Source organism: Notolepis coatsorum, assembly GCF_963971535.1.
Source record: "Notolepis coatsorum genome assembly, chromosome: 6".
NCBI lineage: Eukaryota > Metazoa > Chordata > Actinopteri > Aulopiformes > Paralepididae > Notolepis > Notolepis coatsorum.
In genome coordinates this window covers 151,930,282-151,944,398 of record NC_140170.1, presented here as the reverse complement: position 1 = coordinate 151,944,398, position 14,117 = coordinate 151,930,282, and the positions used below count along the sequence as shown (strand labels likewise).

The following is a 14,117-nucleotide window of genomic DNA, read 5'->3' as shown; positions in this document are numbered from 1 at the left end:
CGATAATCTAGCGTTTATTTGAAAACTATTCATAAATCAGCCGAAAAATGGCAACATGTTTTGTGTATTCCACTAAAGGGCTATTATCGCATCTTTCTCTGGAATTACTCAAAATCTCAAACTATACTCGTATTCAAAACGGTATAAAACGGAAATGTACCGATGAAAAAACAATCCGTTTCGTACATGTTGACTGCAAGCAAGTCATTGATAAGTGACGGGTGTATTAGACCCATAGCCATAATTTAAGATATATTTTAAGCACTCGCAAATTTCCCCGTCCTCCCATTGATTAAAGCGGTGGTGTGGTAGCCCTAATTTGGTCAGAGAGAGAGAGAGAGTTTTAGGTCTAAATGGGTTAAGAGTGCCACGGCAGATCCAGTGACAAGACATCCTTTATTCATAATGGTGGTTTAAGTGTTGTGTCAATACAATTAGGTTATTCAGCACAGCAGTGTCTGCCTGGCTACTAGTCTGCTGTCTTCCAGTGTGCAGAGGGAGCACAACATTGTTTTGGGGAGCGTATGAAGCGCCCCTTGTTACTTGTCACCAAACACAAATGGCACCTTTTGGAGCACAAGGCACGTTACTGTTAGTTCAAGTTTTGTTTTATTTGTCACATATATTTGCCAAAATCAAAGACTGTTGAATGATTGTGCATATTGTATTGTGTGTGACTGATGACTGAATAAAACTACTATTGCTACTACTACTACTACTACTACTACTACTACTACTACTACTACTACTACTACTACTACTACTACTACTACTACTACTACTACTACTACTACTACTACTACTACTACTGCTACTACTACTACTACTACTACTACTATTACTATTACTATTACTACTATTGCTACTACTACTATTGCTACTACTATTATTACTACTACTACTACTACTACTACTACTACTACTACTACTACTACTACTACTACTATTACTATTACTATTACTATTACTATTGCTACTACTACTACTATTACTATTACTACTATTACTATTACTACTACTACTACTACTACTACTACTACTACAGATTCAGATTTCTTTATTCACCATATTGTACAGGTACAAATGGAACGTGATTTGACATTTCAGTGCATGATTGATTTTTTCACAAATAGGAACAACATAATAATAATAATGATAAATAAATCAGTGCAAAACAGAACAGAACAGTGAGACAACAATAAGACAGTAAAGTAAAGTGCAGTGGTGGGGGACATGGATACAGTGCAGCACAGTTCAACATACACGTATGTACACATAACATATACGTTTCATATACATTACAGTGAAATGCTTGGTTCTGTATGAGCCTCCTGAGATTGTGCTTCATACAGTAAATAAAAGAATAAAGACCAAACACTATACAAAATATACAATATACAAAACCAAAATGCTAAAATGAGGCGTGATAATGAGGCGTGATGGCATGATTACATTTAAGGGACACTAGAAAGAAGATTGTGAAATGAAAGAACCGACTTCACTCTTTGAATACAAACACGTCATTACAGTTTTGAACATTTAGTGTTTGAACAATTGTCAAACAAAAGGTGACAGTCCCAATACATCCTCCCACTTGTAGCTTTAACTCTATCCGTGTCTGGCTTGCAGGGCAGTGGCGAAGAGGAGGATCTGGATGAGGACGAATCTCTGTCTGAAGATTCTGGCTCTGAGCTGCAGGATGACCTCCAGGACGACTCTGAATATTCCATTGGGAAGTCTCTACCCGCGACCCCGTCACCCTCCCCCCCGGCCACACCGAGGCCCACGCGCAGGCGGAGGAAACCCCGCTCTCCCTCCTTTTCAGACGATGAGAACCATCCTCCTTCACCAAAGGTGCCGACGTGCGCTAATGAGGATGTTTCAAACGCCCACCTAATCAAATCAATTCGGGTATTTAGGGCTGTATCACACACTGTACTTGGTTTCGGTTAAGAATATATATCTTTGGTTAATGCTTAAGCCTGGGTTAGATTAAAGTCTTCTACTGCATTCACTAAATGTCCATGGAATAACCCTGATAAATCAGTTAGCTAACCCCTGGGTTCAAATCCAGGATAACCCACTTCTGCATTGGCTTGGGTGAAACACTTGTTAACCTCAAAGTGCAGTATGCCACCTTATTGTCTCACAAATATGCCAAGGTTTAAAGGGGCAGTTAATATTTTTTTACAGATATGTTTCCTCTTACCCGGAGTATCATATACATACATCCAGATCATTTGGGTGTGATTTGAGTGATATCTGCCGTAGAGATGTCTGCCATCACTCCAATACAATGGAGCTGAATGGCATTCAGTGTTTCCCACCGGATTTTCAGAGACTATGGGGGGTGAACCTCCGACCCTCTAGGGGGGTCCGGGGGCATGCCCCCCCCCCGTAACTTTTTTTGTGTGTGTACATTTTAAAGTTAAATGCATCAATCTGGTGCACTTTGAGAGCAAAATAAAGAGGCTAGATCTATGATGAACTTTGTGCTCAACACACAAAATCGACTAGACTAGTGCTTCCCAATCCTCTCCTCGAAGCACCCCAGCCGTTCAATGTATTTATTAAATTCCACCACCAGCACACCTGATTCAACTTAACTAGCCCTTCATTAGTTGAATGAAGGTGTGCTGGTGGTGGAATTGAACAAATGCATGGAATGGCTGGGGTGTCTCGAGGAGAGGTTTGGGAACCACTGGACTCACTACTAGAGCATACATTTGAGCCATCAAAGAAATTAAGCAAAAGTGGTTACCTGTGTTGAACTGGTTTATTTTTTAGGGGAAAAAATATATATATATAGTGGATGACTATTACGACTACTACCACTGCCAATACATCCCTATTGGCAAACTTTATATTAAAAAATGTAAAAAAAAACGCCACAGTCTAGGTAATTAATGGGAAACCCTGGCATTGGGTTTGTGGAATGTTTTTAGTCTTGTGAGAATAGCACCACCATGAGGCAAGATGACTCAAGAACTATTTTAAGGCAAACATATTTGGACAGTGCATTCACAAGTAACGAATCATTTCCTTTTTAACCTTGTGTTTTTCTAAAATGTGATTGGATCTGGCGGTCACAGGGTTTGGCCTATCAGTTATCTAAAGGACACATTTGAAGATGTTAGTCCCCAGATTCCAGATAGTGATCCAGACAGATTGCCACACAGCAGGCCAACAAACACTGATTGGTTGTTAAGATTCAGGCGCCCTGAGGTTGATGATTCCAGGACTTGGGACACTGAGACCAGACTAGTTTCTCAACAGTATTTGATCTATTGGTATCTGATGTAAACTTTAAAGAGAATTTCACCAAGACAAATGGTTCTAGAAAAATTAATTGCCTACCCCAGCTTTAAGTCGGAGGAACAATAGTACTTCAGTAATTTAACAAGTTCAGCTTGTATGATTTTATAACCATTTTGACCAACCTAGAATCAACTGAAACAAAATAGGAACTGGTCTTTTGTTTTTATGTGCCTCTTAACAAGTGGGCAGACAAGTGGCAATTTTTCAACTTGAACTTGAGGACTGCATACTTTTTTTGCAAACCAAAACAACATACTTTATACTTATAGCACATGCATGAGCCTGGTCTCTTTTGAAAGATGACATTCACTTTTAGTGCTAAAGTAATAGAGTTACATAGGTCTGAACTTGAGTTGTAAAAAAACTTGTTACTCAAGTTTTTCTGTAGTAGTTAGTAGTCCAGAGGTAGTATTTTCCCAGAAGGTGGTATGGCTTACAAATCCAGACGGAGCCATAGTCTGAAGCCTTATGTAGTACATATCCAAATTTCATAAAGATCCATTCAGAAATGAGTGATTAGGAGTGATTTTGGTAAACTGTGTACAAAGAAAAACTCAGTTTTCTCATAGACTTCAATTCATTCAGCTGTTTTGCTCTTCCTGTTTTCGTGTTTCTTCGTGTTTTTATTTTTATTTTATTTAGATCCCCATGTGGGGTATCATTGGAAAGTCACACTCATTGGTTACAACGATCCACAATCATTTTCGAGATCGGATCTAGATTGACGGAACTACTGCAGCCTGAGTCAGGAGCAGTGTTGGGACTAACGCGTTACAAAGTAACGCGTTACAGAAACAAAGTTACTTTTTGCCGCAACTAGTACTCTAATGCATTACTTTTGAAATTCAGTAACGCTACTTACGTTACTGAATGGTTCGTCACTGCGTTATTTGCGTTATATACGGCGTAGATTGATAGCGAGCGGTAGTGATTATTATTATTATTATTATTATCCTCATCCCCACCCGCGTAGAATGATACGAGGCGAGTCTGGCCACTGGCCAATCAGAAGTGCGCAAACCAGATGCGGCTACGGAAAGAAATAGACCCTCTCTATTGTAAACAAAACAAACGCTCGCTATGAATCCACATAAAAAGAACGCAGTAACAAACTAACAAACCATTTAGCAACTACTTGGAGAGATAATTAATATACAACATGGAAACGAGATAAAGAACATGTTTGAGGCGCTGCTGGAGTCGACTAACGTAACGTTACTACATCTCGACCACCGCAGACTTTGGTGAGTGCAACTGAAACTCAAGTTGATCAACGGATTTTGACTGTACGAAATCTGCCAGGGAATCTCATAATACTAATCAAACAATATAAATATAGTTCTTTCATGCACAATTGATATCCTAACTATTCTAACGTTGCAATGCTTTGATTGATATCTTAAACAACGTTGCAACTTGCAAGATGGTGAATGAATGAATGAATGAATGAATGAATGAATGAATGAATGAATGAATGAATGAATGAATGAATGAATGAAAACTTTATTTAACAGATTGCAGAATGGGTACAATACAGTACGGCTCAATACATACAATTGTTAAGGGGATGCAGACCTGAGAAAGACGTTTGTCTTGTTTCCATCAGGGTCCCCCATTTTCAATTCATATAGACATTTATGACATACACAACATACATGACATTTATGGCATAGGGACATATAGGTATTTAGTACTGATACATTTGTGACATAAACGGTATTCAAATATACAGTACTGTTACCCCTAGCTTTGGGTAGGGCGTTCCACATTGTTGTGGCATAATTGCGAAACGTGTTTAGTCCCTTGTTTGAGCCGAATCTGGGTTTTACATGATTTGTGGAGCTCCCTCTGGTGTAGTGGTTGTGGTATTCACTGACCTTTGGGAAGTATTTTGACATGTACATGGGTACCCCGGTCGTATAGTGTATCTTGTAGACCAGGCCCATTGCAAGTTGCTGTACTCTGTCGTCTACTCTAAGCCATCCTAGGTTGTCAAAGTGGGCAGGGGTGAGGTGGGTTCAGGTTAAGTAGTAGTCTGACCAGTTTGTTTTGTGATGTTTGTAATTTTGTTTTAAGCGCCTTTGAGGTGCTTTGGTACCATGAGGTGCAAGCATAGTCGTAGTATGAATGAATGAATGAATGAAAACTTTATTAACAGATTGCAGAATGGGTACAGTACAGTACAGCAGTACAGTTCAAGTACCCTTGAATTATAATGGTTATAATGAAACGCTCCGGCGACATCAAGGCTGTTCCTTCAACCGCCGCACTTCTTATTATATCGACTCGGGACAACATTTGTTTGTGTCAGATTTGTGTTTGTATCTAGACCACATTGCTTAGCAGAGTTCGGTGATGTGAATGGAAACTGTCAAGTTGATCAACCGATTTTGAATACTATCTGGGGCATGGGACTCGGGAGCAATCTTTTTTTTTTATTTTTTTTTTTAAATAACTAAATAGTTACTTTTCACAGTAACTCATTACTTTTGGGTGTAAGTAACTAGTACAGTAACGAAGTTACTTTGAAATGAAGTAACTAGTAAAGTAACTGAGTTACTATTTTTCAGTAACTAGCACAACACTGGTCAGGAGTGGTATTTTGCGCAATACCGTGTACTTTGCACAAGCCTCAAATACCGGCATGTAACTCGAGAACCGCTGAACGTATTTTGTCGGATTTTATCGCTATCGACAGGCAACAAATAAGCCTTAAATTCGATATATATATTGTATTACAAAATATGCACACCCGAGCCACTAGGGGTCGCCAAAGTGTCTGTTGCAAAAAGTCCGAAAAACGTCCCATATGAGGGACGTTGCAGCTTAAGAGGCTTTAGCGAGGGATTGCAATATAGGACTATCTACTGTTGTTGACTAAAGAAATTCTTAGTCGACTAGTAGTCATAGATTTAGTCTATTAATTAAATTGTTGATTTAATTGACAAGTATTAAAAGTATTTTTGAGTATTAAAAACGTACTGATTTGAATCTATTGCTCCATGGAATATTTTAAAATTAAAAGGTTGTTCGGTTTCTAACCGGGGACCTTTCGCCAACGCGTGTGAGGCGAACGTGATAACCACTACACTACGGAAACCTCTGTGTGGGGGCCACTGAGAGTGTAAAGAGCATCCTGCAAATTACCATGCATTCTATAAGACTGCCTATTTAGAGTAAATTTTATTAAATTAGATTAGATTCAAATGTATTGTCATTATACAGCACAAGTACAGTACAACGAAAATAAGTTTGCCATCCAACCAAAGTGCAAATGTAGCAGTGAAGTGCAATAGTAATATATACAATGTACAGGTGAGTGGATATAAACTATATAAATTAGTACTACTGAGTAATAGTGCTAATCAGATGTATGTACAGTGTTATAGTATTATTATGTACAGTGATATACATATATGTACAGATATAAAGACTATGGTAGTAACTAGTAAGTAATACTGGCCAGCGGTATAGTAAGAGTAGGTAAGGGATATGTACAGGATTATATGCCGGTATATACAGACAGATGTCTATATATATATATACTGTATATATGTATATACAGCATTATTGTACATGCTATCATTCAGAGTTATATGGGTTATATGCAGGTGTATAAAAAGGTATAGTGCCTACCACAGAGGTGATTATCATTTTTCAGCAAATAACTCATTCAGCATGGAAGAACAACTAATCAACAAACACAATCTTGATAGATTAAAACCAAAGCAACTGTTTAATGATCTCAGAGGAGGCAGTCCTAGACTCATGTCCATTAGTGAATATTACTGTGACTGTCAACAAGTGAAGATTGTCAAAGTCCAATACTAAAGCCTGTGCAACCAAAATAGTGCTTCCACTCTTATTGAGTTAAATTCAAATGTTTAACTATAACACTTGCAATTTATTATACTGAATGACCGAAAGTGACAAAATATGTTAACTGCACAATGTGGAAAAAAGAAGAAAACTGTAAATACTAAAAGGTCCAGGAATAAATCTACACTACTTATTATATCAGTTATTAGAAACCAAGTATAAGTGAATACATGTACACTACTTATTATGTAACAGTTATTAAAAACCAAGTATAAGTGAATAAATGGTTGAGTATTGAAAACGTACTCCAGAGAATATAAAAAAATGTAAAGGATGTTTCCGCCCGGTTTCGAACAGGGGACATTTCGCCTTCGCGTGTGAGGCGAACATGATAACCACTACACTACGGAAACCTCTGTGGGGTGCCACTGAGAGTGTAAAGACCATGCTGAAAAGTATCATGCCTACTGCAAAGCTTAAAGTATGACTAAAATATTGTGAATGGTGGTAATGTCTTCTATATAAAGACCATCAACACAGAATAACACTGTCCTTCGGCATTTCTAAATCGGGTAATGAAAAGGGAAATAAATAAGGACAATTATGTAAATAAATAATTTCACATTATTATAGTTTCTGATTGAAGTCCATTGAAATTAATTTAAGTTTATAACTAATCTTAATTAAGCCATAAAGCATTAAACCATATATAATTCAGAAGATTGCCCTTCTAAAGCTGGAGGAGATGTGGAGGTATAAACTAGACAACTTGAGGAATCCATAGATACCAGCCTCATAGCACATAATGCATGCTATTTATTTTTACCATTTTGGAAGTTAGTTTGATGTTGGATGTTTTTATTAAAATGTTACCGTGTTCAGTGGCGCAGTGGGCAAGGCGCTCGCCACTAGTGCAGGAGATGCTGGGTTCGAGCCCAGCTCTCGGCATTGCTACCAGCTTGGCTGGTCGTTCATACTAACACAATTGGCAGTGTTAGGGGTGGGAAAGCTGGTGGGTGGGTCCTGGTTGTTGTAAACAGCGACTCCTACAGTTCGTCGGGGCGCCTGCTCAGCGAGGAAAGGATCTAAGGGGGGTAGTGTGATCCTTCCACACGTTACACCCTCTCAGTGAGAGTCCGCGCTGCCAGGAGAAAAGAAGCGGTTGATTGGCTACATATGTGTCGGAGGAAACATGTGATAGCCTCCACTCTCCCAGACCGACCATAGGGGGTAGGTGCGCAGCGACCAGGAAGGGGATTGGGAATTGGCATAACGACTAACATTGGGATGGGAGAAAAACGGAGGAAAAAGGAGGGGGGAAAAGATTTAAAAAAATGTACTGTGTTCCTCTGTGTGTGTATGTGTGTGTGTCTGTGCGCGCGCGTGCATGTAGATCTCTAAGACAGAGGCTCCCCAGAAGCTGTGTTTGGACACCAGCCCCCTGGAGTGGAGCATCACTGACGTGGTTCACTTCATCAGGACCACTGACTGTGCCCCTCTGGCACGGATCTTCTTAGATCAGGTAACACACACACACACACACACACACACACACACACACACACACACATACACATACACATACACAAATTCAATAATAATAATAATACACTTTATTTGTATAGCACCTTTCATACAAGAATTGCAGCTCAAAGTGCTTCACACAAAAAAGACAGGCATAAAATGTGCACAAAATTGGCATAAGATTTGCACGGAATTGACAAAAAAGTGCAGACATAAAATAAAAGTATAAAGTATACAGCAGCAAAATAGACAAAGTCAAGGTAAGGCATAGAACATTAAATCACATTATTTTTCATATTGGAATCTAACATCTAACTCAATGACCGCCAACAACGATTTAATACGTGTTAGCCCGCCAATCGTTGAACACCAACCACGTATACGTTATTGGATCGTTATTTCTTTTATACGCTATTTCCATTCATAAACATGCAGGCAGCTGTGTGTTATCACTGGGGATGGGTCTGAGATCGCAAAAGTCCAATACCGCCACCTAACGCCTTGTGGCCGCTATTGCACTCCATTTGAAATGATGTGGCTTGGTGTGTGGGCCGTTCTGTGGCTTGCGGGCGGGGTCTAATTACTCGGGCAGGGCAAGCGCTTATAACGCAGGCATCCACGAGGGTCAGGCCCCCCCGGATCATTGGATAATTGGATAAGATAATTGGAATATTCTTTACGGGACAGATCCTGGTCAAGGTAAGGACTATATGGTATCAATATTGCGTTGATCCAAAAATTCCTTCATGCTGATCAGGGCGTGTGTGTGTGGCATGTTCCGTTGGTTGCGATCAGGGATGCGTTCTTCATGGGACGAGGCTGCACTCCGTGCAGCCAAAGATTTGAGCAGAAGCGTGTGCACGCACACAGGAATGCGCTGCACTCGCCAACTCGCTATAAGTACCCACCTGGGCTACTTTGCATATCAATAGCGCCGGTCGTCAGGTGTGTTAAATACGTTCTCAGATACATTCACACCTAACTTGTGAATGATGTTGCATTCCATTCGTAGAGGCAATTAGGCACTGTCTTTAGTCTGTGCTCAAGCGAGGGGACATTTCGCTTTTACTCGAATACACATTGCGGAGCATTTTGGAAATGACACCAGACCGCCCTGAAACTACACTCATATTCACGACGGTATAAAACGGGAATGTATGAATGAAAACATTTTCTGTTTTTTGCATCTTGACCGGAAGAAACTCAATGACAATCGACTATATTATTAGATCCATAGCTATATAATATAGCTTTAGGCCTACAAACACAGCCACGTATCCCCATGTTAAAAAGGCGATGGCATTTCAACGGTAAGGTAAACAGCGACCCCTGGCGCTGAATGAGTTAATAGGCCACTTTGTTTACGGTTTGATTATGACTGATACACATCCTTTTTATTTATTTTTTTCTGTTTCTGATTTCTCTGATTTTCTCCCCGTCCCAATTAGTCGTTGTGCCAATTCCCCCCCCTCCCCCACCTGGCTGCTGTATGCATGTTCTCCTACGAGTCGGTACAAGGGCGTCCCGAGTCGATCGCACGCTTCCTCCGAGACGTGCGCCGACAGCCAGTGACGTCTTTTTACTTGGCAGCGAGGACTCTCATTGGTGAAGTGTAACGCGTGGGAGGGCACGCTATCTCCACCAAGTCCTACCCCGCTTAGCAAGCGCCGAGACCTGACCGCTGTCCACAACGCCAGATTCCCACCCGCCAGCTTCCCCACCCCCTAATACTGCCAATTGTATTAGTGTGAACGGCCAGCCAAGCTGGTGGCAACGCAGAGAGCTGGGCTCGAACCCAGCATATCCTGCGTTGGTGACGAGCGCAATCTCCGCTACGCCACCTGACCGCTCTGATACACATTCTTTTAACTTGAGCTTTTGTGATTTATGATCACAGGGACTCGAACCCACAGTATCCTTTCAACTTTAGCTTTTTTTTTTATCTACTTTTTCTCCCATTTTTTCAATTTTCTCCCATCCCAATTTCGTATCATCCAATTCTACCCTCCCCTGTCTCGAACGCTGTTAGGCCATGCCTCCCACAAGCCGGCTGCAATGTGGACTAAGCCTTGCATCACGTGTCCCCTCTGGTACTCGAGGAAGCAGCAGTCTCATCTTTTCACCTGCACAGCGCAATCTCTCAGCGTCGGGGGTCTGCGTTTGGAGGGCACGCCGCCCCCGTCGCTTCCTGATTCTGCTGCGCAGGCGCACCAACCGACCTGTAGGAGTCGCTGTCCACAACGTCCGATCCCCACCCATCAGCTTCCCACCCCCTAATACTGCCAATTGTATTAGTATGAACGACCAGCCAAGCTGATAGCAATGCGGAGAGCTGGGCTCTAAACCTAGCGTCTCCTGCATTGGTGGTGAGCGCCTTGCCCACTGCACCACCTAGCCGCCCTTTCAACTTTAGCTTTTGTGATTTATGATCACAGGGACTCGAACCCACAATATCCTTTCAGCTTTATCTTTTGTGATTTATGATCACAGGGACTTGAACCCACTTTAGCTTTTGTGATTTTTTTTTTTATCTACTTTTTCTCCCATTTTCTATTTTTCTCCCATCCCAATTTCGTATCGTCCAATTCTACCCTCCCCTGTCTCGAACGCTGTTAGGCCATGCCTCCCACAAGCCGGCTGCAATGTGGACTAAGCCTTACATCACGTGTCCCCTCCGGTACTCGAGGAAGCAGCAGTCGCATCTTTTCACCTGCACAGCGCGATCTCTCAGCGTCGTAGGTCTGCGTTTGGAGGGCACGCCGCCCCCGTCGCTTCCTGATTCTGCTGCGCAGGAGCACCAACCGACCTGTAGGAGTCGCTGTCCACAACGTCCGATCCCCACCCATCAGCTTCCCACCCCCTAATACTGCTAATTGTATTAGTATGAACGACTAGCCAAGCTGATAGCAATGCTCAGAGCTGGGCTCGAACCCAGCGTCTCCTGCATTGGTGGTGAGCGCCTTGCCCACTGCACCACCTAGCCACCCTAGCTTTTGTGATTTAAAGAGAAGGAAAGAGAGGGAAAAAGAGAGGGAGAGTGACAACCAGAGGGAGAGAGAAGAAAAGGGGAGATGCACAGATAATGTTTACATTTAGAATGCCTTGTTTAATGCATCCAGTGAAATGAACACATCAATGTATACTTTTATTGTAAAAAGTATGCATAATGTTGTGTTAATTCCATGACAAGACATATGTAATGTTAGTTACCTGAAATTATTTAGTTTTTTTGGGGGGGGGGGAACCCTGCATATATTCGTATCGGTTGATATCGGTATCGGAAATTAAGAGTTGGACAATATCGGTATATCGGATATCGGTAAAAAAGCCAATATCGAACAGCCCTACTTACAATCATTGCTAAACAAACGTAGTGCTGAAAATATACACTGACTGCTGTTTTTTTTTTTAATTATTATTATTGATCTTTTTCCCCCTCCTTTTTCCTCCGATTTTTCTCCCATCCCAATGTTAGTCGTTATGCCAATTCCCAATCCCCTTCCTGGTCGCTGCGCACTTACCCCCCACAGTCTGTCTGGGAGAGTGGAGGCCATCACGTGCTTCCTCCGACACACGTCTAGCCAATCAACAGCTTCTTTTCACCTGGCAGCGCGGACTCTCACTGAGACCGTGTAACGTGTGGAAGGATCACACTACCGCCCTTAGATCCTATCCGCGCTTAGCAGGCGCCCCGACCGAACTGTAGGAGTCGCTGTTTACAACGACCCGGACCCACCCCGCCAGCTTCTCCCACCCTCTAATACTGCCAATTGTATTAGTGTGAACCCCGGAGCTGTGAGCTGGATTCGAACAGGCGAATCCAGCGTCTCCGGGGTTGGTGACGAACGCAATCTCCGCTACGCCACCTGACCGCCCTCACTGACTGCTGTTTTGATAGTGTTAGGGTATTTACTCTTGGCTACATTTGAAAAAGAAACACAACATCACTTAATACGGACTGTATTGATCTATTCGTGACGTGAAATAAATCTTGGCTCGGTACCGTAGTAATTTTGTGAGTTTTGCTCATCCCTACTGTAGACACGGTTTGAAAACAGACATTTCTGACATACTGGAAGTGATGTGCTTCCCACTGATGGTCATACCATGTTCAACGTAACATCGGTCACTCAGTTTACTGCTGTTGTACAGCAAATAACAGTTGCATGACTCACTGTCTCTAGCAGCAATCCATTTTTGTGAATGAGATGGTGAACTAGACTGGTCTCTGAAGGTACTATGAGTAGTCAGCCAAGGACTTTATAAAGCATGTGACCCTGTGATCATTTCTATTCCTAGGAGATTGACGGCCAAGCGCTGCTCCTGCTCAACCTCCCCACAGTACAGGAGTGTATGGACCTGAAGCTGGGACCGGCCATCAAGCTGTGCTATCACATCGAGAGGGTCAAGCTGGCTTTCTATCAACAGTTTGCTACGTAGCAGACAGGACAAACAAAGACATTACTACAGCACATCCTGCTCTGTGTGTCTGTCCTCCTTCCTAGCTGTTCTGCCACTGGACGTCCTATAGAATACTATAGACTCCACTAGACATCACGCGTGGACAGGAGATGGATCAATTATGCGACATTTCCTGGTTCTTTGTTCTGGAGGGACTGTGCCCTGGTGTCACATGACCAGTGGCCTATCCTTGTTTCCACCTTTTGATTTTTGATCTGCTTTGCAGGGGAATAATACTAATATTACCACTGAATTCTTGTGTTTATGTTCTGTGACCGAGGACAGTTTAGTCTGTGTTGTTATACAATGGCATGCACATTTCTCGATTCTGATTGGCTGAAACAGTCAAGTTACACATGGGTATTTGTTATAACCAACGCTCTTGGTCCCAGGACCCGCCCACAACCGAATTACTATCAATCCGCCGTGCAAGTTTTTAGAAGTGAAAGCAAGATGGCGGACAGTAAACGTTACGAAAGGATATGTTGATAGGGTCATAAAGACTAAATGAAAAACGATTGTCACGGCGAATGTGTTAGTTTCTTACACAATGTTGGATTATGTAATTAGTGGGTCATGAGTCATTGTGGAACAAAATAAAAATCGTGTGAATTGATTGATTAATTGCAATAAAAACAAAAAAAATTACCTACTTTCTATAGAAGCAGCTGGGAGGTGCGCTGTTTTAAGTGAGCGTGGATTATTGAATTGATTGATTGATTGATTGCACATTTTATTACTGTCCGCCTTGTTTCCAACTGGTTAAGCTTGGCGACTCTTTCGAAGTTGGTTAAGGTTAGAGTTTGTCTTTAGAGCAGCCCTGATTCCAAACTCTAACCTTAACCAACTTCGAAAGAGAGCGACTTCGAAAGAGTCGCCAAGCTTAACCAGTTCAATCAATCAATCAATCAATCAATCAATCAATCAATCAATTCAATAATCCACGCTCACTTAAAACAGCACACCTCCCAGCTGCTTCTATAGAAAGTAGGTTT

The 14,117-nt window shown here is 41.8% G+C and overlaps 1 protein-coding gene across 1 annotated transcript in view; it reads left to right on the top strand.

Annotated features, from left to right (window-relative positions):
- Positions 1-14,026, top strand: part of sfmbt1 (Scm like with four mbt domains 1) — a 64,187-nt gene extending 50,161 nt beyond the window's left edge. Inside the window, exons 19-21 of the mRNA XM_084316659.1 lie at positions 1,630-1,854; positions 8,531-8,659; positions 12,961-14,026. Of these exons, the coding sequence (XP_084172785.1) occupies positions 1,630-1,854; positions 8,531-8,659; positions 12,961-13,101 (495 nt within the window). The 3' untranslated portion in view covers positions 13,102-14,026. The remainder of the gene's footprint in view (positions 1-1,629; positions 1,855-8,530; positions 8,660-12,960) is intronic.
- The last annotated feature ends 91 nt before the right edge of the window (positions 14,027-14,117 follow it).